The 22991-nt window shown below is 42.1% G+C and overlaps 1 protein-coding gene across 9 annotated transcripts in view; it reads left to right on the top strand.

Moving 5' to 3' along the window:
* The first annotated feature begins 11631 nt into the window (after positions 1-11631).
* The window catches only part of dachd (dachshund d), a 99251-nt gene continuing 87891 nt past the window's right edge, over positions 11632-22991 (top strand). For 5 of the 9 annotated variants that reach the window (XM_076165696.1, XM_076165697.1, XM_076165693.1 and 2 more), the window contains exon 1: positions 11633-12464. In XM_076165696.1, the coding sequence (XP_076021811.1) occupies positions 11908-12464 (557 nt within the window). In that variant the 5' untranslated portion in view covers positions 11633-11907. Of the gene's footprint in view, positions 12465-22991 lie in introns of all 9 variants that reach the window. The other 4 variants (XM_076165692.1, XM_076165690.1, XM_076165698.1 and 1 more) reach the window with 2 other exon arrangements.

The following is a 22991-nucleotide window of genomic DNA, read 5'->3' as shown; positions in this document are numbered from 1 at the left end:
AGAAGATTATTATTCTGTGGGTAAAACCAGTGAAAAGCTATTCAGTCTGTCTGTCCTGCTATACAAATGAGAAGTGGAATAATTTTCACAAAGTCTTTAAACATTCAGTGCATTCAGCAATGGATTAAAAAAAGGACTTTAATTAATTTCATTAAATTGCATTGGACTATTTAAAAGGAGGGTACTGTGGAGGAAGTCTATCTGCTAGGTGTTGGGCTAAATTGTGTGGAGTGAAGAGATGTTACAGAGAGATGGGAAGCCCAAGGGACAAGCGGGAGGACAATGGCGTCTCTCGGGAGGATTTTATGCTGCTGAAGTGAATTTGAATACATAAAGGAGAACGAAGGAAGAGGGAAAGAGGGGGATACAACGCAGCCTGTGTTCTCCTCATCCCTTGTGTGGTGGAAAAAAAATGGCACATCACCCTGTGTTTCTCTCTATTCAAGCCTGATTCTCAATGACTAATTTTGCGATTTAAAGTCTGGTTGAACATTGAGTACTTTAGCACGAGCACTACATATTTTTCCTCCATGATCTCAGTCCGATGCATTGCTTTACACACACACACTGCATTGCTTTCATTACATTTAGTCTCTAGTTTTTTTTTCTGTCAGTAGAATCTCTAAAAACCTCAACAGATCTCCATAAAATTTTGTGGACAGGTGGGCCTGTGGCCAAGTAACAATTGATTAGACTTTGGTCGCAGTCCAAATGTAGCATCTCTGCCTTTTAGATGGATATCTACAAGGATATCTGTAAAATAACTCACAATAAACCTCCACGGAATGAATGCAATGTAAACTTTACCCATTCAAGTTGTGTCTAAGCACCTTATGCATACATACACATCCATATGCTCTTTTCAATGCTATTTCAAATCAATTCAATGCAACAATGTGCAAAAAAACCCCACACTTATCCACTCTCTCATTGCAGCACTACTGCCCACACTCAGTGACAACAGGTCATGGACACACTGCCTCTTTAAAGCTCCCAGCTGAAAAGCTTTTGATCTGCCAGCCACAACACAGCAGATGCTGACCGAAAACACTGCCTGGTCTGGTACATCACGGTTACGCCCAACAACTCCTGTAACGTGTTTGTGTCAATATGTTTCAGAAGTAAGTAATTAATCAGAAATGATGCATTCAGTGCCGTTCAGGACTTAGGGATGTCTCTTATTGGATGCATTTGTTTCTCGCCTCTGACACTTACTCCCTGCTATGTCACTTTAAATTGAAGGATATTTGTGTAAAGCACAACATGTCCCCCTTTAACTGTGTTGTCACTACTATGCCTGCATTTCTGAATCAAACACAGACATTCACAGAGCACAACAAACCGAAAAAAACATTCAACGCATCCGTATGGGCACATTTTCCATGCTCAGACAGGCAACGCCCCGCACATTCTCCCTTCTTGGTTTTCCTGTTTGGTCTGCCCTTTTTACTTTGTCCCTTATCTGAGCATCATTCATTCCTCCTCCCTGATCCTGCACTTCTTGGCTGTGGCCTGTGTGGCTTGGCACCTTCCCATATTCCTCTTCAACCCCATGAAAGACACTGCTCCACACTGTTCTTTGTCTCCATATACCGAAAATGGTGGGTTCAGGTGTAAGTGTGTGAGAGTGATACACAGCAGTCTCACCTGTTAGCTTTACACTTATGCCATATTGTGTTTGCAGGGGAGGAAGGAGAAAGGACTAAAATACTTAAGTCTTTGGTTTTTTTAACTGTATTTTTAAACAAATGCAACATTTGAGCTTCTTTTGTTTTGTAGGTAATTTATAAAATGTTTGTGAACTTTTGTACATTTCATAGAACTGCTTTCTCATAGTGAAGTGTGTGAAGTCCCTGGGGCCTGTGAACCAGATTCAATGGATTTCTAATGGAAACATGCATAGTATTTTAATTTCCTATAATTTCCTGTAAACTATCAAATGAATGAGAACTAGTTTCCATGTTAAAATTTCCACACAAGATCAGCAAATTCAATCTTCCCTTTTGTAGGACAAAATGTTGCCAAATATGGCTGTGTGGCTTAATGTGTGCCTGCTAGGGGGGTCCATGACCTGAAACTGTCGGAGAGGCATGTTGTGCTATTATGAGGCATGAAGGAAACTGTGGTTGATGTAACCCGTGCTCCTGTAGAGGTCACTGTTGTGTGGTGTCGGATTGGGAATCTATCTATATATGTCTGCAGGAAAGTGCTCTGACATTGAAGGGATAAAAAGAAAAAGAAGGATCAGAAAATGAATCTGGTTTTTACAAAGATGAAGTTTGTTGGTGCTTCTTATTTGTAAATAATAATCACGCGGTGCCATGTTGATTTGGACTGAATGAAGTGTTGTGTTTATACTGTATGTTTGAAGGCATCTTCGCATTGAATGATTATTTTCTCCCCTGGAAGATGCATATTATGTTAATCACGAAATCCCTGTATTTCTGCATCCCGGAGATGATTGTAGAGAGCAATTATGAGCCGGCTTTATTACCAAGTACACAAATTAGATACCCTAAATGACTTCATCCCAAGCATTTGTATGTGCCATTTAACTCTGAAATCCTTGTTTATTAAACTCCAACAGCACATATGAATCAACTCTTTGGCATTAATCATGAAGTACAAGGGCCCAGATGGTACAATCTTAGCCAAGCTTGAATTAATACGAAAGGGTGAATAGCTGCGGCATCAAAATCCTCTCAAGGACCTTTGAAGAATGACATGAATAATCATTGTTGTTGGATGCATAGTTTATTAAATCAGCAGAGCATAGTGACCTACTCAGAGAAACTATAGCACATGGTGCCGCCCTGCCAAGACTTTTTGATGTATTGTGTGCACTGTCATGAAGAATGAGCCGCAGCACTAACCTGTACTATCACTTTTTAGTATCATATACCATATTATCATTTATTATAGCTTGTTGATGCTGCCGAGGGTGTGCGCCATTGTACGACTTAAACCTCATCCAGGCTCAGGGTTTTACACAGCGGCACTAATACAGATATAACCACGTTTACCCAGCAGCAGTATATAAGGAGTAAAACTAATAATAATGATAATAATAATAAATCGCTCAGTGGAATCCAGACCCCTGCCAAGGCCAAACAAGCTGAGGCAAAGAAAATACAACTTTTACCCTGTCGGCATATTTCTTGTTCAACTGAGCTCATTCTGGCAGTCAGCATTGCATGTAATACGTTGTTGATCGGCCGGGGCTTTAGGGTTAATTCATGTAGATTTGGACCAAATTGCACCAATCAGTCTCTCATTCAGATTGTGATCTACTCTCTGACTCTAATATGGTCCTCACTTTTTTCAACAAGTGTGCTACCAACCAACCAGCCTTGAAAAACAGACTGAAAAGAGATAAACAGATAGAAAACAGAATGAAAAGAGTATTAGAATTACAACTGACGACAAATTTCCCCCACTGCCCAGCACATTACACTCACACTCTCACGCACAGCACTAAAAACATTTGTCTCTCTCTCTCTCTCTCTCCACGTTGCTTTGCCCTCTCACTTAATGTATTCCACCGGAGCTGATTTGCTCATTCCAAAGGACATCGCATCTCATTTCTTGTCACTTGTCTTCTAAATTCCTAAAGGTACAATTAGCATTTTGTTTGACGAAATGTTGAAAGGTTCATAGATTGATATTTGTAAAAAATGTAGCAGTGTGTCTTTTTCTTAATTTCCAAATGCAAATTCTGACATTTATGAACTTTTATTAGGGATCCCGTGTTTATGGATTGTAAAACTCTGCATAGATTTAATAGAAATAAAGTAAAAATGACAATGTTTAAACACAATCAGTTGTGGCAAAGCAGCAAGTGTGTAATTTAGTGTTGTGTGGCAATGAAATGTTTTACAGGCCTTGATTTACGTCCTGTGCATGGCATTTCTAATGAGAGCGGGCAACATTGCAGTGCGCCCGTGTTCCAGGAAACTACATTTACAGCAGATCTTTTTTCTCAAGAGTGTTTTTCCCCTGTGAAATAATGTCAGCACTTTCCCACCTTCAAAGTCCTTTTGTTTCCAGATCTATTAACAATTCTAATTGTACAGGAACACTTGTTAAGTAAGGCTGGTAAATAAAGCAGGAAACGCATTATTTCCTTTTAGTGCAGATTAAAGGTACAGCTATGCTGGCTTGAAACACATTAATGAGGTTTTAAATAAAAATGCTGGCAGGGAATTTACACCGCTGACTGGTTTAACTGCAGTAAGCAGTTGATTTTCCTTGATGTTAAAGGGGAACATTATTTCACCCACTAATGAAAAATACATCTTTCCACCCTCCTATCTGTTAATTAACGTGTTTGTGTTAAGGGATCTTCAAAAAGGGATACAATTGCTTTCAATCTGATTAAAGTAAGTGATACATAATAGGGAGGTTGTTTTCCTTGGGTCCTTCTGTTAATTGAATAGCTTTGTATGACTTGGAATGTTTTTCCCCCAGTCACAACAGTTTGCCTGGACGTGGCTGCTCGGGATGCCCCTATCTTAATTACGGATCATTTTCCAAATGTGGTTCAATTTCCTCAGCAGGACAGTTTCTGTTAACTGCTATTTTTAAGGCCAATAACAACGTCAAAGCTCGGGAAGATTAAAGCAATTAAAGTTTCCCTTTGTTTTCGAAGCACAGCGAGATAGGCCTGCCTGTTTGTACAGCATTTATTAAACATTTACTGAATGGAATTGAATCTGTCATCGATGAAGTTTTCTGAGACAATTACCTTTTAGCATGGCAAACACCGGTTCACTCAGCCGGCGTGGCACAGCTTATGACTGTGATTAGCCCGTTGATTCCATCAAACCAAACTGAAATCCTCCAGTAGAGAGAGAGGGAGAGAGAGAGAGAGGGAGAGGAAGAGGTTTAAGCATAATTTTACCATCGGAATTTCTCAATTAGCATACCACATTTTCTCCATTAGATAAACTGCCTTTAGAGAGCAGGCTGGTTTAATCTGTTTAATGTCCGTGTAAACTATAATCTCCTGATTCTAAAAAGAAATCCCTTAAGGACATCACTGGCATACACTCTTTATGAGACGGTTTTTGAAAGACATGATCGAGTGCGGCTTTTAAAGAGGGATTGAACGGTGATGGGATGTTATGCCTATCACGCTACTCTTTCTTGTGGTGTTTGGAGCATGCGAGTCGCGGTTTCACTCGCTAGAGTTTAGCTAATCGTTTGTAATTACACTTTTACCAGCTTGTCCTTGCTTGACTATCAGTGGAACGTACAGAAAAACGGCATCGCAGTTTGTTCTGTCAGAATCCTGCGTCCTCCACAAAGTAACTATATGAGCATCATGGCAACACTGTGTTGTGTCTTAAAGGAGGCATATTATGCCTTTTATTATCTCCCTTATTTCTCTAGTGTAATATAATAAGCAAAATGTGAGGTTCACGCCTATAGAAATGCATCCACCAAGACAAACCCATAGGTCCTGAGCTGTCCTGAGAGCTTTCTTTTACATTGGTCCTTTACTTCTTTAATATATATATGTCAACATGTAACACACACACACACACACACACACACACACACACACACACACACACACACACACACAAAGTACAAAGTACAAAAATAGACAGTGGATCTGTGGGCAGCTTCCATCATGTGCTTGGTGGCCAATCAGAACAAATTAGGCTTTTCAAGCCTTAAAGATACAGTACCTATATGGGATTGTTTTCACACAGTGTGCACAGTGATGCTAGAGACAGCAAGGTAGCAGGACAAAGATTTCAAAATAGATCCACAAATGCAAATAAGAGTACCTAAGTCAGCTGAAAGTTAACAGTCGCTGTTCTTTGACGGATAGTTTGGAAGAGATAGCATGACGTGCTTAGATTGAGTTAAAGAGCAGTCAGGCTGTGTATGTGTGTATAAGTGAGTATCACAGCGTATCATAGCAGTGTCTGGCTGTTAGTATATATGGATATAGAAATCATTGTGTTGTTATCCTATTGAACAATGAGTAGAGAGAAATCAGACCGTTTACATGCATATCATTGCCTTCCATCATACACTGCAGGCTGTATGAATTAGGACCTGCAAACACGGACTCATTCTCCTTGCATCACGCCAAGAGTCACTCCATTGATTACCCTTCCCTCGCCCAGGAAATGGCTCATGCATCTCGTGTACATTATAACAAATGTTCTCTTTGCATTACAATTGAATTGTGATTGTTATGTTCAATCAATGGGGAAAGGTCACGGGATCGCTCCTGCCAGCGCTTTAATGGAGAAGTCGATGGGGATTCATTTTAATCACTGCGGCTGTGGCAGAATGAGCACAACACTGAGAGACTGTCAATGGCCCGGTAATTACCGCTGTTTATACAGGTTTCTGCTTTAGCAATTTAGATATCCACAAATCTCTCTGTTTCTCTCATCCCAGTTATATTGGAAGCCACATGGCATCAAATGAAGTGCTGTAGGATGTGAGCCGTGACTACTCTAATTGTAGGAGTATTGGTGAGACTGACTCCTCGAAATGAAATGAGCCCCATTTGCTCCTCTTTTGAGGAGTTACATTAGCAGAAAGCTGTTATTTAGCATACTGTGTGAGGAGGAGCATTCTGATGGCTCAGCTAAAATAATGCTGCCGGTCCCCTCAGTCCTGTCTGTCTGGAACAGCTGCACCCAGAGGTGGAAGTGGATATTATCTCCAATCACAGTGTGACTCTGAGTTAACTGCTGCAGTGCAAGGGAGTCTGACACACAACTACAACTTAAACTCTGAATGTAGTCACTCGTGTTCCTCCCCCCATCCTCCCCTGTTGTTCAGAGTTGTTTGGGTTTGATGTTACATAGTGCCTCACTGATATATTGCACATGTGATTGGTTGCAGGTGAAACATCTGAACAAATCTGAAGAAAAATACCTTAAAAATGGGTTAAATCTGTTAGAAGAGTGAAAGTTCTTCCAGGTAACACATAACCAGCATCTCAGAGCTCATATTAATCATAACGATGTTTATATTCATCTGTACACCAAGGCCCTAATATGAGATGAAATGCTGTTGAGGCATTTCTTATGTTAATCTACACATCTAAAGCAAACTTTCACTGCTGTGCCAGATTTAATGGGATGCTTTGCAGGCTGTATTTTGATGAACGCTTCACACTGTTTTTTCCTAATTCAACTTTAAATTGGTTACACTTCAGTTTTGTATGTATAGTTGTCACTTCCTAATTGGATTTTCAGTAAATTTGTGCACCAGGGGTCAAAATAGATTTTTATGCTACCTGACAGCATCTGATAGATTCAGGCTTTCTCTAATGCTCAAAGAAAGTCTGTCTGACTGACTGACTGACTGAGCCTGATATATCACAATATTGATATTTGAGGAAAATGCAGTGACATATCTGCACATAGGAGGGTTTTTTTGTAAAACACAAGAAACCTGTTTTAGAAAGCTTCCCTAAAAGCAAAGTGTGAACAGGAAACTAGCAGAAATGAAAGTAGTGCTGGCTGTCATAAAGACTTTGAATTAAGAAAACAGAGTATTAAAATATAATATACTATACAATATTATACCAATACTATACTAGACCAATAACACTGACACGGGAAGCATCTGTCGGGCAAGTACCGGCCTCAAAAATCTCAAATATGGGTCAAGTTCTCTGCTATTAAATGAATTGAAATGTGAAATTGTCTTGGTTACAGTGATGTTTTGATTATCAGAAACCCAAAAGCACAGAAAGCTTGTTCTCACATTGTTAAAGGAAGCCTGCACTATGCCGTTGTTCCTAAATGACTCAGAATGCTCGGAAAGAAACATTTTTGGCCAGTGGAAGAAAATGATCACACAAGCCTCCTGCATCAATGTGCTCTCTGACATCTCCCCTTCACCCCGACTGGCATGTTTGTGTTGGACCGCGTCTCGGGATAGATGGGGTCAACGCAGTGTAACCTTGGAGAAACAAATATTCATGATCAATAAGTGCTTTATTCCAAGCATCTAAATGATTCTTATGTTTGAAGCGCCCCCCCCCCACCCACCCACCCCTCATTCGGCCATGTGGAGGAGTGGTTTGATGATTAATGGCGACTGGGTAAAAGGACGTTTTAAAAGACTACACAGTATCACTGCTTTCAAATGTCATGTAATCATAGGTTAGAAGAGCGTCCTGGGCACACAGAGAGAGCTAAGTGATGCTACAGATAATGAATTGCCTCTGAAATATAATACATCGTGAGTATGATTCTTTGTTCTAAGCTCTGTACACCAACTCTGTACAATTAAAGTTATTTATCTCTCTCGTTTTTTAAGTTAATCAATTATATTGTGATACACTTAATGTCCATAAGAGGATGATGTATGATTGGTCTAATTATTTCTTATTCACTATGCTTTCTAAAGCATATCAATTTTGTTAATACCATGTAATTAAAACACGTCAGTGCGCTACAAGTTGCCGGCTGTATTAATGACTATGAAAATTATTTTAATTAAATAGCCAATTATAGAAAAATCCTAACCATGAGAATTGACATTTAAATGAATTCAATTTAAATTGCTTTTCAACATTGTTTTATCAAAGCTTTATGGGGTGAATAAATTATTACATCAAACAATATAGTGTGTCATTGATCATACACAAGTCCTGTCCCGTATCCATACATTTTCAAACACTTCCCTGATGTCATACATCATACTGGGTGATTACATTTTGACACAGCCATTTGTTTGCTGCAATCTCATCCACATATATCGTACTTTAGTACACTTTTAGTAGAACTCTGTTAACTGCTTGTGTTACTTAGTGAGTGATGCGGGAAACTTCCCTCATTGTACTGATATCTAACTGTTTTTGCAAGAAACTTGTGCTTCTTTGAACATTTCTGCCACAAAGTGGTTACTAATTAATAGTAAGTTTCTTCCTGTGTATGGCTTGAGGGTCATGTTTTTGCACTTATAGCAACTGAAATCAACAAACTGCCATGCTGCAATGTACTGTGCCAGTATAAACACTTTGTTTTGTGTGTGTTTTCATAACTGGGGTCACACACACATGCAGCCCACCCAGGTTGTTGAAAGGCCTTTGTATCGGAACCATTTTACGTATCCTGTGGCGCTTTCTTATACCTATTAGGCTACCCAGGCTGTATTTGCCTTTTTTGTGTATAATGTTAATGAAAGTCATTTTTCAGAGATTACAAGCACCATGATTTGCAGTTAACCCATGCAAACATGAGAAATAGTGGGCAAACTATTGTGACATTCATTGTATATAATGAAATCTTAATATGGTGCATATTTAAGTGAAAGGTTAGAAACATAAAGGGCAAATGGATTGGCTGGCAATGAATTTTAAGCAGCTATTGATTTTACACTACAAGCTACCTCTTTCCCTGAATGATAATTTTGAAAAATGGCACGCTGCTTATCTTAAAGCTGATCTGACACATAACAAGAATACACAGAAAATGAAAGCAAGCACACACTATGTGATCTTAAGGTGAATTACACTCATTGCACCTAATGACAAAACATGATAGGTGTTCAAATGAGCTTCATTGTAGGGCAAACGAGTGATCGTGATTTAAAAACCATATATATCTGAAAAGCTGTAGCTGCGGTTCTCAATATTACAGTGCCACCTCACCAATAAGACAACAGCTCCAAGAGAAATGGCAGAGAAAGTGTGTACATATAGCCAAAACAAGCCTGACAAGTTACTGAAACCCACATAAACTGGAACTAGCTGTGAAGAACTGCTAATTTAAGGAGATTAATGAGTACAATCTGAACACCAATTTATCTGAATAATAATAGAATCCCCATAGATTCCAATTGTTTTTGATTCGCTCCAGAAATTTCCAGTTATCTCTCCTTCCACCAGGGGGCACTTCAAGTACCACTAATTGCACATGTGCCACAGTTTAAGAACCCTAAACCTCAACCTTAAGTATGTGACTATGTGCCATGATAACTCCTTACTTTTGTCAGAATAAATGAAAGATATCTTTCTCCATCTTTTCTCACATATTTGTACTTAATAATCAGTACGCTGGATGCTTCTCCACAGATGTTATTGGTTGTTGTGGCTCTTGTCAGACGACATTATTGCTCATCTTACATTCCAAGTTATGATTTAATTAAAATTAAACCAACTGCTGTTATAATAATCTGTCATCTTTCATCGGCTGATTGATGTTGCTAGAGAGGTAGAAGAAAAGGGACTTTATGTGGCGCCACGCTGGTTGAACGAACACGTGTACACTGCTTTTATGGGCTACACTTACACACACTGTATGTGAGCCTGTACACAGGCTGGGGTTTGTTGCATTTCTCACTTTTCGCTCGATGATTCATCTTGTTGGATAACTGAGATTGAGAGTCGAGTTAAGGTCGGAGCTGGACGCACGACTCGGCATCACAGAGGTGCGCGGCTCTTCAATAAGCTCTTTACTGTGCGGAGGCTGTGCAATGTGGTTAAAGTAACACCGTGCCGCTCACAAGAGGTTTAGACAGCAAAGTGTGTTTTTATGAATATATTTCCCAGCTACACATTGTACCCTGTTGTGAAGGTACACCTGTTGTTTGGCACATTGACTGATTTGATTGATTCTTATATAATAAAATAGCTGTCCTGGGTAAAGAACTGGAAATGAACAATAAGCAAAACATACTGGATATAAAAAAAATCAGGAGTATAAATCAAAAATCTATGTTTTTCTTTCTGTCAACACTCACATCAGGCTACTTTTCTTCCAAACACAACATTACATGTATTCATTGCACTGTGCACTCTGTAATCACAATAGTGTTTTAATTAGGGATACAAAATAACAATTAACTCAAGTTGTGCCGTGCTGCTTGATCATTCAGAAAAAGTTCCACATTGCCAGCGTAAATAGAATAATCAGAGAATGGCAATTATGTGAGACATGTTGTTTTCTCACAGACGTGGAAGCCCCCCCTTCAGTGACTCATACTGGGAGGTTAGGGAGGAATTATGACATTTCATTCAAAACAAAGGCAGGAATAAAGGCGAAGGTGAAGGTGCAGCTTTAATTCGGGAAACGCTGAACTCGTATTAACCCGGGATTTTGTTTTTAATTCGGCCAATCGCACACCGACACGGAAACAACTACAACAAGAAGAGGCCGAAACGTACGAGCAGCATCTCCCACCTTTATAAATATGTGCACAACCTCTAAATCGGCTCGTGTGTGGAGGAAACATATACAACGACAACTAAGCTCACTGTGTTGTTGTAGTTCAAACACGTCTATTGTTAATAAAAGTAAGTAAGCAAACATGAGGTGCAGAAGTTATTGATTTAGATGCTTAAAGTTGAAGGATGGACAGCAGGTGCAGCTATAATCCCACTGAAGTGACATCACAGTAACAATCTATACTCATAGCTGTTGATTGCTTGTACATTTTGGCCACACGAGGGCAAATAGATAAACAGTTTATTCTTACTGATCTGATTTCACACAACTTTACGTGTGTCTCGTATATTAAACACATAAAGCCACATAAAGAATCGGTGTGAGCTGTGTGTGTGTGTGTGTGTGTGTGTGAGTGAGCCCGGTGATGTGCTCCTCTTCAAAGGCTCCGTGTCCCCTAGCTCCTCCCTCTCTGCACCGTGTGACAACAACAACTCATCCACAGAGCGGAGCTGCACTTTTCAGCTCATTTTCCTCCTGTCATTCCTGCTCCTATCTTTGATCATTGTCCCGCCGCTCGCCGCCCCCCCGAAGCCCTCACTCAGCACGCCTTTTTCCCCCCACACCAGCTCTTTCTACTCCCCCAACTTATCCGAGGAGCTAAACTCCCGTGGATTCTTTCATTTAAGGGTGTCTCGGCAGGCTGGGTTTTATACTTTGAACTTCGGCTACTCTCTTCCCCCTCCTGTAGGTGACCATGGCCGTACCGGCTGCTCTGATCCCATCAACTCCTCTCGTCCTGCCGCCTCCGATCTCGACTCCCTCCGCCACGGCGTCCCCGCCGTCGACAACTTCGTCGCCGTCTCCATCCCTGGCTCCCCCATCCGGACCCGGGCAGAACCTGTTCAGATCGGAGCTCCTCGGCACGAGCAGCCCGGGCATCCCGAACCCGAACGCGGCGCTTCCTCCCGGCAAACCCGTGTACTCGACCCCGTCGCCTGTTGAGAACATACCGCAGAACAACGAGTGCAAGATGGTCGAGTTGCGCGGTGCCAAAGTGGCGTCTTTCACCGTGGACGGCTGCGAGCTCATCTGCCTCCCGCAGGCGTTCGACCTGTTCCTGAAGCACCTGGTCGGCGGACTGCACACGGTCTACACCAAGCTGAAGCGGTTGGAGATCACGCCGGTGGTGTGCAACGTGGAGCAGGTCCGCATCCTCAGAGGGCTCGGCGCCATCCAACCCGGGGTGAACCGCTGCAAACTCATCTCCAGGAAAGACTTCGAGACTCTGTACAACGACTGCACCAACGCGAGGTTAGTGGCGAGCTCTCTTCTCTCTTTTCTCTCTCTTTTTGTGCGTTGTTTCGCCCGGGAAATGTCTTTTTACGCCCGCGACCGTGCGTAAAAGGCGCAGGGAGAGCGAGTGGGGGGGAGACATTGAACTCAGCACGGACGCTGATTTGAACAAAAAGAGGTGTTTCGGTGTGTGGATGTGTGTGTGTACGCGCGCGTGTGTGTGCCAAACTCCATCCCAAACATGCAGGCATGTGCTCGGTGCTGGTGGCGTGGGTAGAGACGGGACGAGGCCGTGGAGCGCGTCAGCGGGAAAGTTTCGGGAAAAGTTTTGGGGTTTTTTCCCCCCCTACACGTGCAGAGGAGTGAAGCTGTGTGACATAATGGAGATCCTCACAGCCCACAAGCGATCAATCGATAATGCAGGCGACACTTCGGCTGGAGTTTTTCAACGTTGAATAAACGCAGCTGCCAAATGCCTAAGACACATTCAAGATCACAAGAGACCAGCAGCCAAAACTGTCATTCAACAATATCACTGAAATTACACTTTAATTTCAACTTTTAGCTCTATTTTATATTTTTCAAATGGATTTAATCTAGGTTATGCCTTATTATGTGACCTCACCACGTGGGCTGTATGATTTAAATTATCATAACTTTGATTTGATTAAATATAATCGAAGGTAGAATTATATGACATAGCATTTTTTTTACAATTATTTTCTTGGTATTGATTTATTTCTTAAAGAGGGTACACTCTGAATCTCTCACTAAAAAGGATCTGCTGAATCCACTTCTTGATTTCTATTAAAACACCAAAATGATTGATACACTTGTGAAGGAGTTGAGGAGCTTTCGCAAATGTAAATTATAGCTTTAGTCTGAATTAAATTCCTCACATGTTTTTATAAGGAGTGATTTAAGTGGAGATCAATATTTGATTAAAAGCCATTTTTGCTTGTCCCTGTTGCACGGAGCTTTGATGTATCGCTCTGTCTCACAGGATGGTTCAGCCTGGTCAAATTTACCATCCTAGGTGTCACTGTGATTGATTCCGTATTGATCTCAGACCCAGAAATGAGCTGGAAATGCAAATATGAAGGCTCACACACCACTGGGGAATAGCAATAAACATTTTTAGAGTCAGTCGGTTGTCTCAGGTAGAAGCAATGAATTGGTGGATTATAGTGTGTAATTAAACTTAGTACAAATAACAATGGGCCTGTATAAAGGACACACACACACACACACCAACATGCACACACAGAGAAGTTACACTGCAAAAAAAAAAACTGTTTAGGTCGACTCATCCGGTGAAGTTGAATACGTTTTGAAAGAAATTGCTGCTCAGGAAAGGCAAAGTCAAATAACGTTGAAAGATTTAAAGGAAGATAAATGTACAGGCAGGGATAAACACTCATCTTTATTTTCTTTATGCTCGTCTATAGAAACAGTTCACACACATCCACACACACTATATGGCACTTAAAAGTACTCTGCGGTGCTCAATTTTCATCCCAGTAGCAGTTGTCTCAACAGTTCACCTGTGCACTCTGGATACTTCAGCGACATTTACATAGAACACACGGGAGTGGAGCACCCCTCTCCTCTCCCTCCCCCCCCTCCTCCTCCTCCTCCTCCGTCTCCCTCTTCTTCTCCTGGAGAGAGGTGAGCACAAGGCGCGGTGATGCTCCTCTCCAGCCTGGCGTGGGGCTCCAGGTGACGGAGTGTGCGGTTGAACTCTCCGGGTTGTCAATGGGGGGATGGCCAGCGATGGGGTTAAAGGATAATGCAGTGCCTCGCGTCGCTTTAATGACGCTAAAGTGCTGGGCTATTACGGGCACACGGACAGGACTGTAATTGTCTCTGAAAGCAGCCAGGTTCTCCCGGTGCTGGGCTGAAATCAATCACTCAGACCCGGCCTGCCCGCCTGCCTGCCCCATTTGGAGAATTACATCATGGAACAGTGAAGCATCCGCTGGATAAGAGGCTTCTGTTACTTACAAAGAGTTGATTTTATTTGCCGGGATGTGTGCTTTACACCGTCTGTCATTGAATTGCCGCTGACAAAATGATCAGTCTCAGTAAACAGGACACAGGGCTGCAGGCGAAAAAAGAGTTCCCTCTTTAGAGTCGACGTTCTTATTGTCAGATAAAAAAAAGTATCTGTGTGCACCGGTTAACCCACTCAGGTTACTCAACAACAGCCTGCTGCCTGAGATAGTTTAGCTTTTCATCTCGCCCTATTACCACAATGTCACTACTCTTTTTATACAGTGGCGGAGTGATAACAATGAGGTGAATAATACTCCCCGCACAATGGCTCTTACGATTTCACATGCTGTTTTTTCCCCCTCCCAGGATCTATTGTGTCGAAACAGCACTACTTTCATTTTGCACACAGTGTGAATGTGAATAGCATCACAGAGCGCTGCTGCATCCTGCTGCTTTAGTTTTGATGTGGACACAAACAGGCACAAGCCAAATTGTTCCCCACTATGCTTTACCTTAACACAAGACTCTAAAGGGAAAAAATCTATTCTTTCTTTGCTGTCTTTTAGAAATGTACCTGAAATGGGAAGTGGTGTGTACTATCTGCCCTAATAAGGGACTCTTTATTTTAATAATTATAGTTCATCTTGGTCGATCCCAGACATTCCCAGCCCCCTTCATTTTCTTAAGGACTCTCAGGCCAGATTAGCAGTGTTCCTCCTGGCTCCCAGGCTGATCCAGGTTCAGTAATCTCCCCTACGTTATGACTCGGGGCCCTCCAGGAGCCCTCCAGGAGCCCTCTGTTCCAGCTACTTGTTTTCCTTTTCATTTTCCCTGCGGTGGGATGGAGAAGGTTCTTATTGCCGCGTGACACTTGAACTCTGTGAAAGGTTATTATAACACGGGGGGGGCGGCATGGAGATATCGCATATCTCTCATTGGTCTGCTTTGTAGAGGCTGGCTACCCGATGCTGGGGCGCAGAAATGCAGCAGTTAATTGACAATCATTGTCTACCCCTGAAGGTTAACCACACGCCCCAGACAATGTCCCACCACTGGGAATGGGACGGCTTTTCACTTAAACTCCCCCCGCCCCCCCTCCCCTTTCCGTCAAACAGATCTCCCTCTGAAACGTAACGAGTGACAGGTCGCCGCCAATTCAACAAATATATCTAATTGATACAGATGTGACAGCCAGTGTTATGAGAGCCATCACCTCTCTTGTTCTTATTTCAAGAGTGTTTATGCCTAAACACACATATTTGCAAATGACGGTAATTGTTTTGTTTAGCGCTCAGTGTGAGCTGCCACCGAGGGTGCCAGCTTGTCTCTCTCCCTCCTCTCCTCCGCTCAGCTCTCTTATAATATATTTGTTTTCTACAAGGCACGGATGTGTTTACAGGTACTCAGGGGAGATTTCTGGATTCCATTCAAATCATTCCCAGTCAGAGTGGGTGCTAAGATACCCGTCACCCAGCAACCACATCCAAGTGGGAGCTTGGGCGATAATAACTTCAAAAACAGAGTGACAGATGCCTGATTAGAGGGAGAGAGAGGGGAGAGAGACAGGGGGAAGATAATGGTATACAGAGCTGTTTAAAAATCCAAATTTATTCAAGTACTTTCTTGAAAGTTAAATTGGCACTTACGTTGTGTGTTTTTTCCGTATTAAAGCTGGAAGTTGTATTTTTTTCCACATTTTTAATCCTGCTAAATTTGATTAGGTACAGTACATGTGCACAAATCAACTGTGCAGTTAGCAGATGGCAGCAAGGTGTTTTTTTTCCCCCCCAAACAAATAGTGTCCTTGAAAATCAAAATAGCTTTATTGACTCGACGTTCATTCATTTGGAACAAGTGCAAATTAAAGAGGGAAAATAAGTCTGACTAACTCGCTCCACAAAAGGCACAAATTATTAAGTGTAATTATGTGTGTTTTTATAGTCTAAAGGCAAGCTGAAATAAGAGTGTCAAAACTGTATATTTTACTTGTTAAAGAGGCTTTGCTTGACATTTTGTAATATCATTTGCATGGCAAAGAGGGCTGCAATGTTAATTTTCCTGTTGGCTGCATTATATCTAATTTGCTCGCCTTTACTGGGTCGACATCAGCTATTCATTTTTGGATTGTTCCACGGCATGTATCGCTTTGAAAATCATACATCGACATTCGGTTTCTCCATTCAAATGACCCATTTCTATCACGTTAGCAACCATAATAAGATATTATGGTGATTATGGTGATTTGTATAGACAACAGACTGTTTAAAATCCATCTGTCAATAAGAGTGATCCAGCATATTAAAGCAGATTTGTTAACAGTGGTCTTGGCGGATGATTTTGCACTGGAGACTGATTGCCTGACAGGCCGGCAATAGATTTTGGGTCAGTCTGATTTCTGTGTCTTCGCTCTCGGTCTTCTTCACGTTACAGCACATTTAGGCAGCATGGCGGAAGTCACTGAGGCTCGCACCAGGATGTTAAATGCTACTGACAGAACTTAGAGGGAGCAGATGAGATTTCCTTATTGGAGGAGGAATGCAGGCCGTTGCCTAGCTCTGTCTAATATGGTCACATAGAGAAATTGATTTTCCTCAGAAATTAATTAATTTTTCATATAGCCCAAAGCTGGAGTTTAAAAAGAGTGCACACTTGCTGGTTTCCTATTTTCCCCCTTTTTTAAAGAATTATTGCCTAATCATATTAATACTTTTGCCCCAAGGATGAAAAGATAATTGTACAAATGCATTTGGAAATATGTATCACTGAGTATTTATGATTAAATTATGCAAATAACTCTGCTCCCATCCTTCGTGGGCCCAGATTGTCTAATTAGGATTGATATGGCGAATAGATGTTAGGGAATCTGAATACAAGCATGTCCAAAGAGCAGAAAATTGAAAATGACAAGGCTGGAATCCTTAAAAAGTGTGTTGGGTTTTTTTTCTCTCTCTGTCTAATTCGGCGTAGCTGTATCAGGAGTTAATTTTCCCCGGCTTCATTTCTCGTCTGAGCTGACAGGAAAAGGAATCCATCAGGGAAGCAATCTCAGATGGGATTCCACAAATTTCCTCCACTTGTTTTTTTCTCCCTCTCTTCATTTTCGTGGAGGCTATCAGGGATGAATCTTCTCCTGAGTAAACACGCAGATGTTATTCCACCAATATCAGTGTTTTTGGAGCTCTATATCCAATACAAGGTATACTCCTCCGCAATAATTGGAGTATAATAAGAAAGGAATGTTATCCAACAATAAGCTCCTTGTGCTTTTGGAATTTCAGTGAAGTAATGCACTTCATATTAGTCAACTTTTTAATTTGGTAAGAGTAAAGATTCATATTGCAGAGATGTGCTCTCTCTTGGGCTATCCATTATATACACATTTTCATAATATTTGGCTTATGTCATGTGAATTCAAATACATCATGCAAGGATTTTATGAGAAATTATTGCTGGGAAAGTAAATGCTGCAGCAGCGTTTCTCCCATCCTATGTCTTCCACATTATTTCGTAACATTTTACTAGTTAACAACCTACAATCTTCATATTCAATTTGGAGTTGGCCAAAAATGAATCGTTTCACAGTTCGCGACCTAATTTACGGCGTAGAGCCCAGAGACCACCAGGGGGTGCCCTTCTTGGGGGTTTTGTTTAGTTAAACATGTTATTTATATGGTCTCAAAAGTAAAAACCCTCTGATTTACTTTCTCAGCTTCTCAATAAACACGTCTGCACTCTTACTGCAAACTGTTTCAAATCTGATGCAAAGCTAAAACAAATCACAATTGTTGATAGATGGTAAAGGTTCCACGTTATGAAATCGGGGGGCCACAAACTCAAAATCTGCCCAGGGCCGCCAAATTTCTAGGCACAGCCCTGCAACCGTTAATTTTACAATCATACTCCTTGCTGGCCTCAGTGGGACATCACAGGGAGGAAATGACATCAGTTCCTCTCTCTCTTCTGTTGTTAGCATCACATGAATCGGCCCAGGCACATGAACGGCTCCACTGCCTCCAACAGTGTCTGTTAAAGGGCTGATTGTTATCTAATCTTTACCTGGCACTAGCTGGAAAAGCCCTAAAGCTAATGACACTTGAGACGAGTAGCACATTCTATGGTGGTTCAAAGCATCTGGCCGGTCAATAGCTGATGAGAAAACCAAGGAAACGTCTCCAAAGTGACAAATTCACTCTTGTGTTTACACTTTTAGATCCTAACTGACAATCTGCCTACAGTATAATGGCTTCCTGAGCATTGCAGTGATCAGCTGTGTTTGGGTCGGGATGCGACAGTGTTTATGGCGCGAACTAGTCTGTGCAAAGAAAAAATGAAGCGAACCGCATCACTTTTAAAATAGTGTTCACGCAAATACGCATCTTTCACTCTCCACAGACCAGTGTGCCAGAATGTGCTAGAAATGGCAAATGACTGAGTTGGATTGTTCTCATTTATAGGTCATGTTCAGATGAATGGACAGCAGATCATATTGTTCCAGTTCTGTCTTTCAAATGATGGCGGGGGGGGAAATCATATCTCTCCTAAATCTGCTCATTTAAACCCCAGTCAGTAGTCTGGGGTTAAGGTCATCTCCTGATTAATATTTCCAAAATTAGAAACCAGAGGAAGTTACCGCGGCGAGTTACAGTAGGTACACTTGTACGACGTGTCGCAATAAAAGAGAGGTGTTAATTTAGCGGAATGGAAATTCTGGAGGGCGTAGTTTGCGGTGGTGTACTTATTGCCTCTTCTGATCCAGTTAAGCTTTCACCTGCGTTTGTTTGGTTTATTGGATTGTTGGTTTATTGGGTTACGCAAAAAAGGTTATGAAGCATTTTTTAACTAAACTGTCCGACCCGGGAAATAAGCCGCTACTATTTTGATCGGTATGTCCAGTTTCTTCAAAGTAAAGCATTTTTGCATGGTCTTTTTCGGCTTTGGTGGAGGTATGAGCTCCAAGTTGTTTCTGCACACTTCTAAAAGTAAAAGCTTCCCGAAGGCACCACTGTACAGGGCAGCATTCAATTATAAAGGTGTACCTAATAAACTGCTCACTCATATATATATACTGTATATATATATCCTGGCGTGTCTTTTACTGAAGCCTCAGAGATTTAAGGTAAAAAAAAAAAAAAATAGATAAAAAGAACACAAGGATCATCTGCTGTGCTCTGTATTAAATGTGATATAGCTTTTCAATACAAAATCACCCCAGTTGTCAGCGTTTCAAAGTGAGCGATGCAGCTTGTGCACGACTCTGTAAAATGATAAGCTCTGCAATTCTGGCCCTTTTCCATGGAGATAGGCCACACCCAGAGCCACTGCTGCCGCCGCCGCCGCTGCTGCTGCTGCTGCTGCTTCCTGACGGCACCGCACACCTGTAGAGGTTATGAGCAGGGTATCAATATCACCGGGTCAACACATTTTCATCTAACACTGACATCTCTCTTTTCCCTTTCACCCCCCTCAGCCCCCCCCCCCCCCGGCCCCACCTCTAAAGCCTAGCGAGAGTATCGTCCGGGAGTCTTTATTGGTTGCGGCACTTGGGTTTCTCTCCCCGTACAGACTCAAATGTCACCGTCTCCCTGATGTTTCTTTAAAAATCGCCTGTGCCACCACTTGCTGTGGCGCCCCGGCTATTATTACCCTCCTCTTAAAGAGTGACAGTCGGGTCCTCAGAGACGTGACACGAACCTCTGTGGAGGAGAGCGGTAGTGCTGTGTCAAGCCGACGCTCCCCGGGCCAATCAGATAGCAGGAAGCAGGCCACTATATATCTGCTGTGAGATGAGCTTAGCAGAAAGACAGAACAGAGGGTGGGACAATTTAGTTCCATGCGTTAATGCGACCACAGAAAATGAAGTTTATGTGCGTTTGGAGGCTCTTTAACCGGGATGCGACGCTGTCAAGCTCAAGGATGAGCGGCCGCCTCGGCGTGAATATGTGCTCTTTGTCGTTCCAGAGACAAACACAGTTATGATAATCAAGAGTCCCCCGGCTGAAAAAACCTCTGTCTGCACACAATGAGCCCGCCCAACTTCCACGTTAGGAATGTGTGAGTTTGTGCGTTTGTGCAAGTGTGTGTTTGAGGGGCGAGGGCGAGAGAGAGAGGGGGAGAGTGTGAAAGAGAGAGAGACACCCATATACAGCTTCACATCTGAATGGTCCTGTGTGAAAAGGAGGATGAATTGAGTCAAGCTGACATAGCATGCCAATAAGCTTTGTCTCATTCCCAATGCAGTATTCATTTGTGCCACAGAGAGATTTATTGCATGATTGACAATTATGAGAGGGTGACCTAGTTCTTTGTGATGGAACAAAAATGGTTTTCATCAGTTGCCTTTGCTGTCTTTCGCATTGTGCGTGTGTATGTGTGTGTGACGCTCCCCCAGCTAAAGAATAGGGGATAGCCTCCGTGCAATGAGATACTTTTTCCCCCCACCGCTCCAACTATTGAAACCCATGCATTTTTCTAGTAATGGCTTCATATATTTTGCATAGAATCACATCATCCAGTATGTCTGTTCCACAGCAGAAAAAAAATGAATTTCCTACCCCATTAAGCAATGTGAGCTGTCCAAATGGATCACGTTAAAGTGACATTTTTACGAATGCTCTTCAATCTCTAACTTTGCTCTGGAAATGAAAAAAAAAAAGGAAGTCATATACTTGTATATATCCACAGCACACACACGGGACCATTTTCTCTGACTTCTTATTGTACTTATTCTCGCTGTAACTTGATCAGCCACATCACAAGAACACTCATCTCTTTACTCCTGCCACTGATAACAGACTAGTGTTGTGCCAAAACATCTCCTGATTCCTTTATCCCTTTATGGTTCATTCTGTCTGTCATTTAGATGGGTGTTTGCCCCTCTGTGTGCGTCTGTGTGTGTGTGTGTGTGCGCGTGTGTGCGTGCGCGACCAGTCGAGCTTAGATTACTATGACTGCGAGGAGGAAGTCTCCGCTCCTCCTGGGACTCCTGCTTGACTGGCCCCACAAATGATACAAGCCAGGGGTTTAGTTCGGAGTTAATATCCTGCAAAATTGTCCTGCGCGGCCGCGGCAGAATGTGGATGATTAAATGACACAAGCATATCAAAAACATTTTTCTCAGACTAGTGGCTGTTAAGTGTCGCGCCGGTGCAGTCCGTCTCCCAAGGTTACCATTAAAAAGAAAGGAATATTCAGCGGGAAGTGGGTGTCATTGAGCAGTGATTGCGTATGTGTGTGTGTGTGTGTTTTTGCACCTGTACGGTGGCGTGCGCGTGCATGCTTTGGATGTTTTGTGTAATGCCCTGTTTAAGTGGTAATAATGTCTCAACAGGATTTCAGCGTCTCATTGAGAGGTTTGGCGGAAGGTTGAGAGGACATATGCTAATTCCGCCTGAAAAGATTCCTCTTTCTCGGAAACATATCCCACTAGAATGTTCCTTGTACGTTGGATGCCAGACTTCCCCCAGTGACAAAAAAAAAAAAAAAAAGGGCTTGAGGCTCCGAAGCGATCCATTTTATCCTTTCCTTTTCAAAGGATGCAATGCTTTGTTTTAACCTCCGCAGGAAAAGGAGATGAAAGGCAGCGTAATAAAGCCAAAAGGTCTTTCTGTAGTTATCAAATGGCCTTTCACTCCTGACCTTTAAGATGCCACAGTAGGAACGGGAGACAATGCTAGAAATACAGATCGGATTTCACAGATCAAACACCTCTTTGTGTAGTTTACTCGCTCGCACAGAGAAGAAAGAACAACCTTTCACAGGCCGTCATTACGAGGTGAAAAATAAACTATGTTTGGGAAAGGGAGCGAGTGGCTGCGTGGGCTCCAGATCAAACTGTTATAAAGTTATACTAAAGCAACAATGGAAACCTACAGCGTTCCCCTCGTTCTGCCTCTCCTTATCCGATATCCGCTCGCCTCCTGGGACAAGGCCCTGGAGTGTGATTATATATGTGTGTGTGCACGTGTGTGTATGTGTGTGTGTGTGTAAACATGCATTTGCTGTATGTTGCTCATTACATTATACTGTATAATATGTCCTTGACAAAGAACCCTTTTACACAGCTGTGCCATTTGCTATTCCTCTTGTTGCATCCGAGATAAGCTAATATTATTTCAATTGACGCTGTCCCCCCCCCCCCGAGAGTCATTTAAAATGCACGACCTGACCCGAACCGAAGCCCAGAAGCGGCTCAGCGGCTGCACACATCTCACCTCCACGCTGCCCCTCCATTAATAGCAGTTCGGTAATGTGGAGTTCCTGTTCAGAACTAGACGTGCTCCCAATTAATCGCATGATCATCCTGCACTAATCAGGCTTTGATTTGCAGTTGACTGTATGACCTCGTTCACATGTGGCAATAAAATGTGATCTGGTTAGCTGGACTGTTGTCTGCATTGTGGACACATCTCAGTAGTCGAGTTGTAAAACGATTTTTAAAGACATTTTTTTGAAGATGAGGCAGGGCAAGTCAAAATTTATTCTGCATGTTTTCATGTATTTAACATTTTTAACCCAACATCAGTTTGGTTGTTCTTTTTTAAACCATCTGTT

Source organism: Genypterus blacodes, unplaced genomic scaffold, assembly GCF_046128005.1.
Source record: "Genypterus blacodes isolate CSIRO-AG114 ecotype Tasmania unplaced genomic scaffold, CSIRO-AGI_Gbla_v1 ptg000148l_1, whole genome shotgun sequence".
NCBI classification, from domain to species: Eukaryota; Metazoa; Chordata; class Actinopteri; order Ophidiiformes; family Ophidiidae; genus Genypterus; species Genypterus blacodes.
Note: the sequence above shows the minus strand (reverse complement) of the source record. Positions and strands in the feature narration are given on the sequence as shown.